Below are 17,609 nucleotides of genomic sequence, written 5' to 3' on the forward strand. Positions count from 1 at the left end.
GCCAGGTGACAGAGGAGCATGGATGGGCATGGATTGGAAGGGCAGGACTCAGGGAGAGGGGAATTGCTGGATAGGGATGAATGGAGGGGACAGATGGGCATGGATGGATATGGATTGCAGAGCAGGCCTCAGGCAGAGAGGGAAATGCTGGATAGGGAAAAATGGAGGGGCCAGGTGACAGATGAGCATGGATGGGCATGGATTGGAAGGGCAGGACTCAGGGAGAGGGGAATTGCTGGATAGGGATGAATGGAGGGGACAGATGGGCATGGATGGATATGGATTGCAGAGCAGGCCTCAGGCAGAGAGGGGAAATGCTGGATAGGGAAAAATGGAGGGGCCAGGTGACAGAGGAGCATGGCTGGCCATGGATTGGAAGGGCAGGACTCAGGGAGAGGGGAATTGCTGCATAGGGATGAATGGAGGGGACAGATGGCCATGGATGGATATGGATTGCAGGGCAGGCCTCAGGCAGAGAGGGGAAATGCTGGATAGGGATGAATGGAGGGGGCAGGTGACAGACAAACATGGATGGCCATGGATTGGGAGGGCAGGGCTCAGGGACAGAGGGGAATTGCTGGAAAAGGATGAATGGAGGGGGCAGGGGACAGATGGCCATGGATTGGAAGGGCACGGCTCACACTCTCTCTCTCATATACAATGTCTTTCTGACTCTCACTCTCACACACTGTCTCACACAGTATCACATTCACTCTCTATGTGCCACACAGTCACTCACACACTCGCTTGGTGTCATACACTCACTCTCACAGAGAATCTGTGTCTCACACACACACTCTCTCTGTTGCCCAGACACACACACTCTCTCTCATACACACACTCTCATTCTCACACACACTCTCTCACAAACACACTCACACCCAGACTCACTCTCTCTCTCACACACTCACACTTTCACTCTGACTCTCAAACAGTCACTCTCACATACTCTCCCAAACATACACACTCCAAGGAAAACCTTGCTAGCGCCCGTTTCATTTGTGTCAGAAACGGGCCTTTTTTACTAGTCTCCAATGAAATCAAACTCAGCCTAAATATCATGAACTCATGGGCAAATGCATTTCAACTAAAACTCAATACAGATAAAACGCAATGTATCATCCTCTCATCCCAACACAATATGTACAAACCCACAAACATAAGCACCTCTGACCACACCCTCCCTATCTCAGACAGCCTGAAAATCCTTGGCATTACTATCGACCCCAACCTCACACTCGAGGGCCAAGTTAACTCTATAACAAAGAAAATGTTCCATTCAATGTGGAAACTCAAACGCGTGAAACCATTCTTCCTGAGGGAAATACTCCGCAATTTGATACAAACAATGGTACTAAGAAATGTAGACTACTGCAATGGACTTTATGTGGGATGAAAGAACAACTCATAAAGAAACTTAAAACTGCCCAAAACACAGCAGCCAGGCTAGTAGATGGGAAAACGTGATTCGAAAGCGCCAAACCCCTCCGAGAAAAACTACACTGGATACCAATCAAAGAATGTATTGCTTTCAAAATCTGCACCATGATCCATAAAATCATCTATGGTGAAACCCTGGGCTACATGACAGACCTCATAGACCTACCAACAAGAAACACAATAAGATCAGCACAAACATACCTTAACCTCCACTACCCAAGCTGCAAAGGACTCAAGTACAAATTAACATATGCATCCAGCTTCTCTTTCATCAGCACACAACTGTGGAACGCACTACCAAAAGCCGTGAAAGCAACGTATGGCCACCTAAACTTCCGGAAATCACTAAAAACTCACCTGTTCAAAAAGGCATACCCTGTCGACCCAACTTAGATGCCTAAACCTTGCAACACAACGAAACAAAAGCCTGAAACATTGCATAACTCTTCCTCTCTACGAATCCCAGTGTGCCTATAACACGTGAACCTTCTTCGACCACTACAACTCTTTGTACATGTTTTCTCTGCTGGAGATGGCAAACACCTCTATGGTATTATGTAAGCCACATTGAGCCTGCAAATAGGTCGGAAAATGTGGGATACAAATGTAACAAATAAATAAATAAAATAAATACCTTTGCTGTCTCTCAATCTTGGCAGCCACTTTGGAATTTATAGTTGTTTTTTCGTACAGGGGCTGCATGACACTGGCCTGCACAGGAAATGTATGTTGGATTTGTCGATTCTTGCTGGTACGCTGAAAGGCAGTAATAAGGCGTCGCAAACGTGTTGTTAATGCAGACTGAGTTGGCCAATAAATCTTGTCTCCATCCATCATTTGACCATCTGTGTATAGACACAAAGATATCATATATTCATATACTGAAAAAGAAGGGTGTCAATTGACTAAAAATCTTGGTAGTCTCAGTTTACAATGCAATAGAATTACCATGCTGTACTGCTCTGTGGATAAATGAAGGACTTCAGTTACCAGTCCTGCTATCACCCATCAAAACAATTAAAACATCTGGAAAAACCTAACATTAAATCTGTAGCCCAAATTCTTCTAAAATTTAAATAGAAACCATTACTCATTACAAACTCTCAAGTTATTTCATATAATAGATTTACTATGTAAAAAAGGCAACCAATTCAGGGTTCCATTGACAAGAATTTTATCAGTAATTCATCACCAAGAATAGTTTGGCCTCAATTATGAAGATTCCTTCTGTTTTATACTAATGAAAAAAATTAAGATACATCAGGTCCTTTCAAGTGTTGTTTCTAGGCATTCCTCATAAGACTACAGTATAAAAAGTGAGGGGAAAAAAAAGAATTCTGTCATAGCTCAAAGTACTTAATAAATATCAGACACTTTTATTGTTGGGTTTCCATCTCAACTGGAGCTAGCCATTACTGGGCTATGACATCCTTTTAACAAATCTCCTGCTTTTTTCCCCATTTCATAATCCACTTTCCCATTAAGTCCAGCCATCACAGATACTTACAGAACATAGTACACATACAACGAGAGGCTGGATACAAAACATCACCACTGTACGACTAAGAATTCTTTACAACTGGGATCTGTCAAACACTGCCTCTGTGGTATCCCTACCTATCTGAATATTTGATACCTAATGCTTATCATAAGGTCTACAAATGGAATGTTAATACTCATTTACCTCCATCTGCTATTACAAGATCACCAGGTGAAGATGCATCATCCTAATGAAAAAATATTTAAGATAAAACAAATGTATTAGAAAGGGACTGCTGGTAAGGAAGATAAAAATGTAACAAGAAACAGATGACATAATATTCTGGGTAAGCTATCACAAATCGCTCAAATCTAACCTTGTAACTTAAAAATATATTCAGGATCTGGTATATTTTTGTTGACAATGTAGCTAAACAGCCTTTACTTTCAAAATATTATTTGCCTCATATCAAAATAAAACATAACTGATAAGGGATAACAGGTTTGATAATGCAATGTTTGTATTTTATGATCTATATGAAGATAAAGTATTTTACACACTACTTTGTAGTATTTTTTTGTTTTGTTTATAAATGTGATAAAAATTTCAGCAAACAATAGATATGTCAGTTTGTTAAATGGGAAAACTTAAGATTTTGTGGTACCTGGTCACAAGATAGTATGCAATTTGTGTAGATAATATGGTCCTTATTACTCTTGCCATCATCATCTTGTTGTGAAAGGTGCTGTTCTGTAGTTTTGATTTTTTACAACAGAATTTAGGAAAATGCTGCACATAAAAGATTTTTATGCGTTATATCAATTAAAACACAGGCCACTTAAATGTTAAATTTTATCTAAAGACAAGGTAATTCAGGTGCTAGTTCTGAAGCAATCAGTGGTTCAGGGTGGTGCACCTGAACCTTTGCCACAGAGGTGCTGCTTGTTGTATTGGTACATGTGTTATTGAAAAGTTTAGGCCAAGGCAAGCAGAGTAGATTTTTATCATTCAAGTCAACAGTTTTAAGAATGGTTAATAAAGAGGATAAACAAATGGTGTAACAGTACCTCCAAATCATCTTTAAAAAGCGCTGGAGCCGGCTTATATTCAGGGTCTTCCACATCCCTATTAAAATGCCAACAAAACATTCCAGTTACAAATCTAAAGTATTCCATTCTCATTTCACCCCAAAATAACTATACTTAGATTATTTCATAATATTTAGGAATTAGAAATGCACATAATTAAAAACTGGCAGCAACTTAAACAGAATGCTGCCCTCTCACTGTGCTAACAGGTGCTGTGTTTACCCAGAATAATTTCTGCACTAGCAAGGCCCAGTAGGGATGATGAAAGATTCCAGCATTCCTTCTCACTCTCATAACCATTTGTCAATGTCTTCTTTGTAATCAACAGCCACATTAAAAATAAAGTAATGCACTGATGGAAAAAGGCAAGGCAGCAGTGAATAGAAAATACTTAGCCAAAATGATAGCTTACAAATCATTTTTTTAAAAAGCTAACTCCACTAATTTTAAAAAATATCCTATTTTCAAACTGACCTATTTGGACAGTTGGGCCTACTGAGAAACACATTTACAAAAGAACAGAAATGTCAGGTTTCAGCCAAAGTGCCTACGAAAATGGGGAATGTCTTATCATAAGTATATTATGTATTGCCATACTGGGACAGACCGAAGGTCCATCAAGCCCAGCATACTGTTTCCAACAGTGGCCAATCCAAGTCACACGTACATGGCAAGATCTCAAAAAATTACATTTTATGCTGCTTATAAGCAGTGAATTTTCTCCAAGTCCATTTTAATAATAGTCTATGGACTTTTCCTTTAGGAAGCCATCCAAATCTTTTTTAAACCCCTCTAAGTTAACTTAGATTTGTTAGGAACTGGGCAACATTCTGGGGAAGGGGGAGCCTATTCCGAAAGGATGGGCTCCATCTTAACCAGGGTGGGACCAGGCTGATGGTATCGGCATTTAAAAAGGAGATAGAGAAGCTTTTAAACTAGAAACGGGGGGGGGGGGGGGGGGGAAGGCCGAAATTTCACTCAAAAGCGCATGGTTCGGGATAAGGTATCTTTCAAAGGTATCACCAAAACAGGGAAGATAGGGTATCCTGATAGTGAGGTTGCAAATGAGACCATAGTAGATCAGGTGTCCTTAAAAAAAAATCAGACGAAAGATTGCAAATTAATACTGTCAAGTACTGAGCATGATGTAAATAGGAACAACAAACATAGTTTGAAATGTCTATATGCGAATGCCAGGAGCCTAAGAAATAAGATGGGAGAGTTAGAATATATTGCACTAAATGAAAAATTAGATATAATAGGCATCTCTGAGACCTGGTGGAAGGAGGATAACCAGTGGGACATTGTCATACCAGGGTACAAATTATATTGCAGTGATAGGGTGGATCAAATTGGTGGAGGGGTAGCATTGTATATTAAGGAGAGCCTTGAATCAAATAGATCAAATTCTGCAGGAAACAAAACACTTATTGGAATCACTGTGGATTGAAATTCCATGTGTAAAGGGGAAAAGGATAGTGATAGGAGTGTACTACCGTCCGCCTGGCCAGGATGAACAGACGGATGCAGAAATGTTAAAGGAAATTACGGATGCAAACAAACTGGGCAACACAATAATAATGGGTGATTTCAATTACCCCGATATTGACTGGGTAAATGTAACATCGGGGCACGCTAGGGAGGTAAAATTCCTTGATTAAGGACTGCTTTATGGAGCAGCTGGTACAGGAGCTGACGAGAGAAGTAAAAATGCTAGACCTACTCCTTAGTGGAATGCATGATCTGGTATGGGGGGTAAAGGTGCTGGGGCCGCTTGATAACAGAGATCATAATATGATCGAATTTCATATTAGCTTTGAAGTAAGTACACATAGAAAATCAAATACGTTAGCGTTTCACTTTAAAAAAGGAAACTATGATAAAATGAGAACAGTGAAAAAAAACTAAAGAGGAGCGGCTGCGAGGGCCAAAAATTTACATCAGGTATGGATGCTGTTCAAAAACATCATCCTGGAATCCCAGGCCAAATATACTGTGCGTATTAAAAAAAGGAGGACAGAAGACCAAACGACAGCCGGCATGGTTAAAAAGTGAGGTGAAGGAAGCTATTAGAGCTAAAAGAAAATCCTTCAGAAAATGGAAGAAGGAACCGACAATAAGAAACAGCATAAGGAATGTCAAGTCAAATGCAAAGCGCTGATAAGGAAGGCTAAGAGGAACTTCGAAAAAAAGATTGCATTGAAGGCAAAAAACAGATAGTAAATTTTTTTTAGGTATATTAAAAGCAGGAAGCTGGCAAAAGAATCGGTTGGACCGCTAGATGACTGAGGAGTAAAAGGGTTGATCAGGGAAGACAAAGCCGTAGTGGAGAGATTAAATGAATTCTTTGCTTCGGTCGTCACCAAGGGTGGGATACCGGTGCCAGAAATGGTATTCGAAGCTGACGAGTCAGAGAAACTGAATGAATTCTCTGTAAACCAAAGTGCGCTGAAAAATGGCTTTCAGTAGTGTAGGTGCGGGTTTTGGACATGCGCCGATCCATTTTTCAGCGTGCCTGTAAAAAAAAAAAAGGCCTTTTTAAAATTTTTGCCGAAAATGGACGTGCGGCAAAATGAAAATTGCCGCACATCCATTTTGGGTCTGAGAGCTTACCGCCAGCCATTGACCTAGCAGTAAAGACCAACGCGGTAATGACCTTTGCACTTCCAAAAATAAAAATTATTTTTCAGACGCACGTATCGGACGAGTGCTAAAAATGAAACTACCGCAGGAGCCACGCTGTAGTCGGGCGGTAACTCCATTTTGGCGCATGTTGGGCACGCATAGATGCTTATGCGGCTTGGTAAAAGAGCCCCACTGTTTCTTCACACTCAACTATAGCTATGTGATGCAAGGTTCCACGTTAGGGATAGTGCTGGGCAGACTTATACGGTCTGTGCCAGAGCCGGTGGTTGGGAGGCGGGGATAGTGCTGGGCAGACTTATACGGTCTGTGCCCTGAAGAGCACAGGTACAAATCAAAGTAGGGTATACACAAAAAGTAGCACATATGAGTTGTCTTGTTGGGCAGACTGGATGGACCGTGCAGGTCTTTTTCTGCCATTATCTACTATGTTATTATGATGTAATGGGGCAGTTCTACAAACTGAAGAGTAGCAAATCTCCTGGACCAGATGGTATTCAAGTTTATTTTTCAATTCTATCAGTACTCTGGGATGAAACCCATCCAGTCCAGATTTGCTACTCTTCAATTTGTCAAATTACACCATTACATCCTCTAGGTTTATAGAGATTTCATTCAGTTTCTCTGACTCATCAGTTTTGAATACCATTTCTGGCCCCAGTATCTCTCTCAAATCTAAATTACCTAAACATCCAGGAAACAAGCAGGGTATTTTTACTTTATATATATATATTTTTTTTAACAAAAAATTAATTTCCAACTACAGTCTCTTACTTTGAATACTTATCAGATTATACAGTTAGTTATTGTAGTAACTATAATGTACTGTACAATCACAACCTGTAAATCTTTGTCATATCCATCTAATACAGGGCCAGCCTAAGGGTATCTGATGACCTAAGCCCTGCATGAGCTGCTCAATGGCCTAACCTCATAGTCCAGCATCATCTCTCCAAAAAAAAAAAGTGTCCAGTATCACCCTTTCCGGTTTCCTCCCCAGGTGTCCAGCATCTCATTTCATCTCCTCTTCCTTACCTGCTCTCCCACTAGTTGTCCAGCATTTCTCCTTCCTATCCCTACATGCAGGTATTCAACATCACTATATCCTTTCCCTTCCCACCCCCCCAGCTGTTAAGCATCTTATCTCCCCTTCCCATATATAATCTCTCTTTCCTTTTTTTATCTCCCTCATCGCTCCTTCCTTTCGCTCCCCCTCCCCCAATGTGTCCATCATCTCTCCTCTTGCTTCCCTTCCCCTTGCTGGCCTACATTCTTCCCTCCTCAGCTTTCGTTTTCACCGATGTTGATGTCAGCACTACCCTACCTCTGTTCTGCCAGGACTTCACTGCAGGCTGTAGTACTCCAAAGCACGGCACATGGCTTTCCAAGCACAGGACCACACTGGAGGTCTGCTGGATCCTGTCCCCACTAACACAAACTTCCTGTCAGAGGGGGTTGGACATGGCCAAACATGAGCACAGGTGAGTACTGAAAGGCTCCACCCCATATGGGCTGCTTTAAATGTGTTGCTGTGCTGAACCCTGCCACACTTAACCTAAACCGTTGCTGCCCCCCCCCCCCCCCCCCCCCCCAAATTCTGCTGCTCTATGTAGATCCTTAGTCCACCATTTAGTGGACCAATATAAGAATTATTCAAAGATGGTATGTACATGAAATTTATTTTTTTAAGGGACTTATACACCCTCAAAGGTTCATGTTCATTATCACATTTCTGGATAATTTTTATGCTGGTCTAACAGGTATCATCACATGTAAAGAATCCAGTGGTCAATAGGATTAACACAGCTTTCAATCTAATTTTACACTCACACTGTGCCTTACTAGTCCCAAAGAACTACTCAAAGTGGCTAACATACATAAGTGTATGATTACAAAAATATACAGCATAATATAACTGAAATACAAATTAAACAGGGGCATGAGAGCTATCTACATATAAAATTAAATAGCATTATATACTATATACACCATTAGCCCTATTTAAAAATAAAAAAAAAAATTACTTCTAAAATCTTCATACCCATCCATATAATCATTAGCTCTCTGCTCTGCAGCCACAGCTTTCTCATCTGGTTTGCCTACTCTCTCCAAGAAACATAGTGCTGGGTCTGCCCTGATAGTATTGTATTTTTCGTAACCTGGAATATTAAAATAGAATACAGGTAAAGAGAAATGTAAGTAAAACACAAATAATCATCATTCAAGTGTGGGGTCTGTTTTATGATATAAAATCGTCTTTTTCCTTGCTCTTTGGCAGAGGATGTCATTCAATCCAATGTGAACATGACTGTATTATGACAACTGTTGATGCAGGATAACTAAACTTCCAGATTTAAATAAACTAAAACTATCTGTAAAGTTATGTTTCTCTCTTACCATGCTTAAAAACCCCAAGCAAGAGCGACTTGTCTGCATCTGCATCCCACCAGTCCACAGGAACTTCAGAATGGTCTGGCTCAGGGACCCAAATGTCAATTTCACTGAAAAAGTCATCAAGTATGTTCTTTACAAAAAAGCAAGGAATAATGAAAATGCAACCCATAAGACTAATAAAGAAGAGTTCAAAATTCCTACAGCTTTAATAATTTACTATATTTTTAACTTTCATATTTAGTAAGGAGGAAAATTTCATGAGGTAAAACGAAAGCAACTGTCTGCGAAAAAAAAAACAAAAACATCACTGAAAAAAGACCAGTACAAATTATGAATATAATACATATTACATTATTTATGTTGATATAACTCCCTTCTAGTACAAACTAATGCAATTTACAATTATGGTTCAGCTGCAAACTCATAACTCAAACTATACATATACACATTAAAGAAAATAAGCAGTCTGAAATTGACACTAAAACACTTGCCTAAAACTATACATATAATCAAAGTAAATAATAAGCTGTCTAATATTATCATTAAAGCACATGTACACAAAGAAAATTAAATCATGTAAACATGGGCAATGACTCTACATTCCAAGGTCTTCTAATCTACTATCTTCTCTCACGATTCCCAACTATTCCAAGATTATTTAAAAATTGATATACCGCACAATTAGTAAGCTAGGCGGTTTACAACAATAAAAGATACAAAAAGGAAAGGAATACCAATCATATTAGATAGAAAATGGAAAAGGCTGGCATGAAAAAAGTGTTAAGATCTTAAAGAATCCAAACGAGTCTCTAAACGTAGATGTTGAGAGAGTCCCACATAGTAGGGACCAAAAAAGAAAATAGTTGTTTCAGTAGTAGAGTTTAATCTGGCTCTCAAAAGAGGTGGAATTACCAAGCAGCTTTGGGTTCTGTGACCTCAAAATGCATTAGGGGGTCAGTAAATTGGCCACATGTTAAGGCTGTCCTAAATGAAGAGTTTTATGTACCAGGACCAGCAAGTTATATTTCACACGAAAGGAGTAAGGTAACTGTGAGGGGGTTTATAGGACTCTGTCCCTCAACCTTAAGAATAGTCCCATAGACAGCCTGAGCCACCTTAAGAGCCCTAGTTCCGCTCGAGAGGAAGTGAGCCAGGAAGAGGGGTGGAGCTGGAACCAGGAAGTATATAAGAAAAGGCCTAAGATTAAGGAAATTCAGAGAAGGAAGACTAGAAGCTTAGCAGATGCTGCTAAAGTTCCTATGTACTAATTGTGACCTGGCTGAGGTAAGCCAATTTTACTACTTGTTTAAGACTTGCAAGCCAGACCTGGGTCTCAGAGGAACTGAGGATTTATGGGCTGAGTTTGGGACATGGCAGCCCCACTAGCCACAGACTGAACCGTAGAGACTTTTTGCACCTGATGCTCCTGGCCTGTGAAGTAACAGGTCTCAGGGCTCAGCTAAATAAACCATCTATTTCACTTTATATACCTGTCTTGCTGTGCTATTTACAGGGCCACCCCACAATCCTCGCCCAGGGTATCACATGTGGTGGCAGTGATGGGATCCTTCAGCTTATTCTGTCCGAGGAAGCTGGATCCGTGACCTCCAGTCTCTGAGCCTAATATACCATACCTAGTTGGGGGGAGGGGGGACGTATAGCTAGTGCTGGACAGGCAGGATTTATTTTTGTTTATTGGTGTACTGTGTGGTTTTTGGCCGCTAATGATACAGCAAAAATATGGAGGGGCTGCTCCAGGCCTTGGTGGAGAGCCAGCAGTGACAGCAGGAGATCCTGCAATAGCAACAACTGAAACAACAGTTTATGCAGGCGCCTCAAACAGTGGCAACAGCTACAGCAGCAGGAACAGGTACAGCAGAAAGTGTTGCAGAAGCTGATAGAGCTACAACAGAGCACTCAGGATCAAGCAGGAAGGGGTGTCCATGCACCCAGCTTGCAAGCCATCCTTTCAGTCTCAGTATTAAACAAAATGGTGCCTGCATATGACCTGGACTATTTTGACCAATTTTGAGAGAATCGCCCAGCTTGCTGGTTGGCCAGAAATGTTATGCACAGCTTATCTGGGGAATTTACTGACTGGCAGCAGCTGAATAGCATTCCAAGAGGTCAATTCCATGGGGACAGCCACCATATTAGAAACGGCAGGCTCTACCCATGAGGCCTACCAGCAGCAGTTATGACACGGGTCCCTGTAAGTTAAAGAAACTCCTCCAGAATTTCTTCTAACAACTCATGGAGATGGCCTGGAGATGGTTGCAACTGGAAGGCAAGACAGGTCCAGAGATTGCAAGAGTCGCCCTCCTGGAACAGTTCCTGGAAGGGATACCCCCACCTTTGAAGCAGTGGGTGAGGCGGCATCCTAAATTGACTCCTGAGAATACATTAGAAAGAGCCAAAGCCTTCTACCAAGCACAAACACTCTATCAAGAGAAGCAGCAGTCTGGAAGTCCTGGGAGGAAAAGAGAAACACCCGGGCTGGACAATCAGAGAGACAAGAAACCACTCTCCAGTCCGGGGTCTCGAAGGAAGGTTTGGAATGATGGAAGCCCTCGTCCCCATGAACATACCATGTACCTTTACCCCGATCGTGGGATTCACACTCCCCCACCTGTTTCAGATATGGGAAAAGAGGTCACATAGCGAGAGACTGTCAGGATGTACTTGAAAATGTCATGGATGTGGTAGCCACTCATGACTCCAATTTTGTGGAAGCATCCCAATCAAGAGCTAGGAGGACACCCATACCAAGACTTAGTGGACTCTCGTAGTGTCAAGACCCTTGTCTGAAGAGAAATGCTCAGTCTTCTGCATTTGAATTACGAGCGAGCTGTGGCCCTGACGTTCGTACACAGTGACCAGAGACAGTATACGACAGCTCAGTTTCTTCGAAAATACCTGTGGGGCAAGCTCATCTGGAAGTAGCAGTTTTGCTGTGGCTACCTTACCCAGTATTTTTGGGCTGGGATTTTCTCATTTCGGTGCCATCTGGGACCAGCTGATCGATGGCCCATAGAAGAAGGTGGAGTCTTTTCCTGAGATCTTCCAGCTGGAGGACCCTGATTGATATACTGAAAACCCAAAGATGCCCAAATTCCACCACTAGTGATGGTTAGAGAAACTACACTACTCTATGAATTTAGGAGCTGCCGTGGATGGAGATCCGGAGCCAGAAGATGACAACAGGCCGGAAAACCCCAACCCTTTTACCTGAGAGGGGTAGCAAGGGAGCTACAGGAAGCTTTAAGAAGGCCCAGTCAGAGGATGACCCCCTTAAGGCAGCCCGAGGTAGGGTTGTTACAATAGATGGAAATCCCGTGGGTAACCAGGATCCCTCTAAGGTAACACTTCCATATTTTGTAATGAAGAATGGCAAAGAAAACCCGGGAGGGGGAGGTGGCAGAGCGGGTGTTAGTACCACAGCCTCTACTGCAGGCAGGTCATACAACTAGCACAGTCACCTGTTAAGAGGTCACCTGGAGGAGGAGAAGATCGGGAGCAGATTCTGGCTGGGTATATTAAAGCAAGTGGAGCTCTTTTGTCAGTTCTGTGAGAATCCCATCTGACCCTCTCGTGCCAATGTCCGTTGTTGTCACTCCATTCGAGATAACAGATGGACTTTGTGGGATCCCTGGAACACGCCACTCATGGCAACAAGTATATTCTGGTCATGTTGGATATGCCACTTGCTATCCAGAAGCCATTGCCATGCGTGACATGAAGATCACCACAGTGGCCAATCCACTGTGGGAAGTCTTCTCCTGGATGGGGATCCCAGCAGAAATATTGACTGACCAAGGGACCACCTTTTTGTCCAGATCTATGAAGCAAGTGTGTGCCTTGCTTAAAGTAAAGACCTTGCGGACATCAGTGTATCAACCACAGATGGTCTGGTGGAACACTTTAATAAGACTATAAAACTGATGCTGAAAAGGTTTGTGGCTAAATATAGGAAAAATTGGGATTCTCTACTCCTGTACATACTTATTCACCATCCGGGAGATACACCAGAGTTCAACAGGATTCTTTTCATTTGAACTGTTATACGGGAGAAGACCCAGAGGAATCCTGGATTTGGTTCGAGAAGCTTGGGAAGGAACTTGGCCTTATATGTGGTCACCATGCAGGAGAGGCTAAAGAAAGCTGGTGAGGCTGCCAAGCTTTGCCTGGAAAAGGCTCAAGTGGATAAAGACCAAGTCTACAACCAGAAAGCAGTACAACAAACTTTCCAGCTGGGGGATAGAGTCCTGGTTCTTTTACTCTCTTCCGAGAGTAAACTATTATGCAAGTAGCAAGGTCCTTATGAAGTTGTGGAAAAGACAGGACCTGTGAATTATAAAGTGGCCCAACCTGAAAAGAGGGATAAGGTGAAGATCTTCTACATTAATTTGTTGAAAATGTGGGTCCCCATGACTGCAGCCCTAGTCCAAAGAGACAACGTTGGGCCAGAGGTCCCAAAAGAATCTGGACCCTTGCAAGTTCCATTTGGTGACCATCTCTCTGTCTCGCAGAAGGCCAATCTGGAGCAGTTGGTATGCCAGAATGAAGATGTGTTTTCTGGAGTACTCAGCCAGACCCACCCTGCAACTTATATCACATCACCGATCCAGGGGTGGTAGTCCAACAACGCCCCTATCGAATCCCAGCCCAACAGCAGGCTGTGGTAAAAGAGGTCGCCGACATGCTAGAACTGGGAGTCAATGAGGAGTCAATCAGTAATTGGTCATCTCCCATTGTGTTGGTACCAACACCAGACGGGAGCATCCGGTTTTGTATTGATTTCCAGAAGGTGGATGTTGTCTCTTAACTAGAGGCCTATCCAATGTCAAGGGTGGATGAATCTTGAACCTCAACAAGGGATATTGGCAGGTACCTCTCAACCTGGCTGCCAAGGAGAGGACAGCATTTTTAACACCCCAGGGTTTGTTCCAGTTCACGGTGCTACTGTTTGGCCTTCATGGAGCTCCATCCATCTTCTAGCACCTTGTGAATTGCCTACTTAAACCCCATGGTAACTACATGGCTGCCTACTTAGACGACATTGTCATCTACAGTAAAGATTGGAGGACACATCTCATCCAGGTAGAAGCAGTACTGGGTAGTCTACTGACCACCAGGTTAACAGCAAATCCCAGAAAGTGCTTCTTAGAAGGACAAGTAGTCCAGTACCTGGGGTACTTGACAGGGAAAGACTCCCAGATCTGGAAGATAAGAGGTGATCCCAGGTGCCAGAACCCTAGACAAAGAAGAAAGTCCAAGCTTTTCTCGGGCTCATTGGTTATTACCATCAGTTTTATTCCTGGGTTTGCTGAGAAAGCAGAACTGCAAACCCGTCTCCTGTAGAAGGTGGCTCCACAGAAGACACACTGGACTGAAAAGTTAGATGTTGCCTTCCAAGCTCTGAAGAAGGCTATTTGTTCAGAGTCAATGCTGGTCAGCCCAGACTTTAGCCAGCCCTTCATCATGAGCTGTTCTGGCCCAAGAAGTAGATGGGGGAAGACCACCCGGTGGAATACATTAGCCAGAAGCTGTTTCATAGAGAGCAAAATTATGCAGTAGTTGAGAGGAAGCTCTAGATGTCAAGTGGGTCCTGCAGACATTCCAATACTATCTATTGGGCCAAAACTTCCTGCTGGTCACTGACCATCAACCACTTCAGTGGATGGATCGACATAAGGATTCAAATGCCCAGATAATGCACTGGTTCCTTAGTTTCCAGACCTTTACCTATCAGGCGAAACATCGGGTGGGCCAAGAGCATGCTAATGAGGACTTTTTGTCCAGGGAGGTGGACACTGATATGGAAGGCCCTCAACCGGGTACAGCTGAGCTGTGGGGGAGGGTATGTTAGGGAGTTTATAGAACTCTGCTTCTCACCTTTAAGAATAGCCCCATAGGCAGCCTGAGCCACCTTAAGAGCCCTAGTTCCGCCCGAGAAGTGAACCGGGATGCGGGGTGGAGCTGGAACCAGGAAGTATATAAGATGGGATCTGACTGAGGTTAAGCAAGGCTAGAAGCTCAGCAGATGCTGCTGAAGTTCCTGTGTATTAATTGTGAACTGGCTGAGGTAAGGCAATTTTACTGCTTAAGACTTGCAAGCCTTGCTCTGAAGTCTGGCTGAAGCCAGACCTGGGTCTCAGAGGAACTGAGAATTTATGGTTGTTTGGGGCGTGGCAGCCCCACCAGCCACAGACTATTTGGCTTGTCAGCCAGAGGCCTGCTCAAGACAGTTTAATGAGCTGTAGAGATTTTTTGCACCTGATATTCCTGGTATGTGAATTAAAACAGGTCTCAGGGCTCAGCTAAATAAACCATTTATTTCACATTTATATACCTGTCTGGCTGAGTTATTCACAGGACCACTCCACAACCCTCACCCAGGGTATCACAGTAACCAATGGACCTCTTTTAAAAGTGGTATAACCTGGTCAAGCTTTCTTGCTCCAATAATGATCTTAATAGTTATATTCTGAACTGTTTGGAGATGATTAATAGTATACTTTGGAAGGTCACTGAACAAGGAGTTCTTATAATGAAATCTGATCAAAATTAATGATATACTACTTTGTGCAATGATTACTTACCCATGAAAGCACACACTGATCTATTAAAGCACAGAGCTCCGAAACAATTTTTAATGACTGATGTAATATGTAGTTTGAAGGTTAGATGAAAGTCTTAATATCTCCTAATATTTTTATGAACCGATCCAAAAATAGATCAAGACCTAAAATGTGTGGGGCAACATTTGGGGCTGACACCTGCTTATCCAAACAGCTTTGGACTTTGCTAGATACAACTTTAAACAAAGTTCTGACAACCATAAAGTAATCTTATGCAAACCATTATCAAAAGTTACGTAGACACTCTACATCCAGATCTAACACGTATTTAACTGGATATCATCAGCAAAATATGCGCTGAAATGCCAAGTTCCAGCATTAGTGGAGCCAACAGGCTCATAAATAAGTTGAAGAGTACTGGGGATAAAACAGGGCCCTATGGTACTCCACAGGAACAAGCATACTTCTGAACCATGGAAAACGCTGAGGGGAGTTCCTCAAGGCTCCCCAGTCTGTTTGATTTTATTTAACACATATCTCAGTGGATGTACACTTTCTTTGAGGTGGCACACTACTCTTACGTAGATGATATTACAATTCTATTTACTTTAAAAAGGCCCATACTAGAAACATTCACTTTGATGACATCCATACTTGGATGCTTCTTAATAAAACTAATATTATATGGGTAGTAGGAAATAAATTCATTGTGTCAAAATTGAAGCTAAAGTTGGATAAGTCAGAAGTGCCTCTTCGGTCAAAAATAAAGATTTTGGGAGGCATGAGAATGTCATAAAGTTCAAATGACTATAGAATATACCAAAATGTTCTATGTGTAATTTTGGATTATTCTTTATCTATGGAAGACCAGAACACCAGATCCCACAACACAGAATAAAGTCCTATCAGGCACCCAACTGTCAGAACATGGCCTACTAGAAACCACAGGGAACTTAAGTCAAAATGCACATCCGCAAACTGCTTCTAATAATCTACTCCTTAACACTGATCCGCTCAACATTAACCACCCCGCTTGCAGAAGCAACATCATACCCATACTACATAACCATCACAGACTAATCAGATACCCCACACCTCATCAAGCTGACAACAACTCAAACATAAGATGACCACCAACATGCAAACAATCACAACAGAAGGGAAAGAAGGCCCCAAACAAACCCACCGCACCAAAGAAATGACAGCTATTAAAAGTCCACACAACACCAAACACTGAAGACCGATTCCAAACAATCCAAGTGGGCTACATCAACGCCAGATGTGCTGTAAATAAAACGACAATACTAACAGACTGGATCACATCAGAATAGCTTGACCTACTTTTCATTAATGAAACCTGGATCCATGACCAAAATGACCCCATAATCCTAATATGTGCCCTCCAGGATACAAAATCACACAATGGACCAGAAAAGGAAAAAGAGGCGGAGGTTTAACACTAATTCATCGTTCCCATTTTACCACCGAAACCACTGCCGAGTCCATAACACCTCAGCTCAAAATTGCCTCTATCAGAATCCATAACAAAACCTTTCATGACTGTTTGAATTGTGTCCTGTTCTATAGACCCCCAGGCAACTGGAACGAAGGCCAGACTAACTTCATGGACCATTTCAAACACGTGTAACCAACTCCAATATACTAATAGTATGAGACATCAACCTTCACCTAGAAGACCCAAACTCTACCAATGCGCGAGAATGTAAGGAATTCCTCCATTTATGGGATCTCAAATGGCCACAAACGCAAGCAACCCACGTCAAAGAGCACACACTCGACCTCATATCACACAAACTTCCCACGGACAAGAACTTCACAATAACAAATATCAAATGGAGAGAAATACCCTGGACCGACCACTAGAAACTAATCTTGTCCCTACATTGGCGGAAGAAGGGTTTACAGCGGACACAAGAACCCACATCCTACAGCACAAGAGGTCAAGTAGACATGGAAACTTTC

At 42.3% G+C, this 17,609-nt stretch overlaps 1 protein-coding gene across 5 annotated transcripts in view; it reads right to left on the reverse strand.

The window, feature by feature from the left end:
- Nucleotides 1–17,609, reverse strand: part of LOC115470793 (chromodomain-helicase-DNA-binding protein 9-like) — a 624,303-nt gene that overhangs the window by 129,880 nt on the left and 476,814 nt on the right. For all 5 annotated transcript variants that reach the window (XM_030204322.1, XM_030204321.1, XM_030204320.1 and 2 more), the window contains 5 exons: nt 9,049–9,152; nt 8,693–8,810; nt 3,988–4,045; nt 3,125–3,167; nt 2,075–2,285 (listed from right to left, as the gene is read on the reverse strand). In XM_030204322.1, the coding sequence (XP_030060182.1) occupies nt 2,075–2,285; nt 3,125–3,167; nt 3,988–4,045; nt 8,693–8,810; nt 9,049–9,152 (534 nt within the window). The remainder of the gene's footprint in view (nt 1–2,074; nt 2,286–3,124; nt 3,168–3,987; nt 4,046–8,692; nt 8,811–9,048; nt 9,153–17,609) is intronic.

Source organism: Microcaecilia unicolor, chromosome 5 (genome assembly GCF_901765095.1).
Source record: "Microcaecilia unicolor chromosome 5, aMicUni1.1, whole genome shotgun sequence".
Lineage (NCBI taxonomy): Eukaryota > Metazoa > Chordata > Amphibia > Gymnophiona > Siphonopidae > Microcaecilia > Microcaecilia unicolor.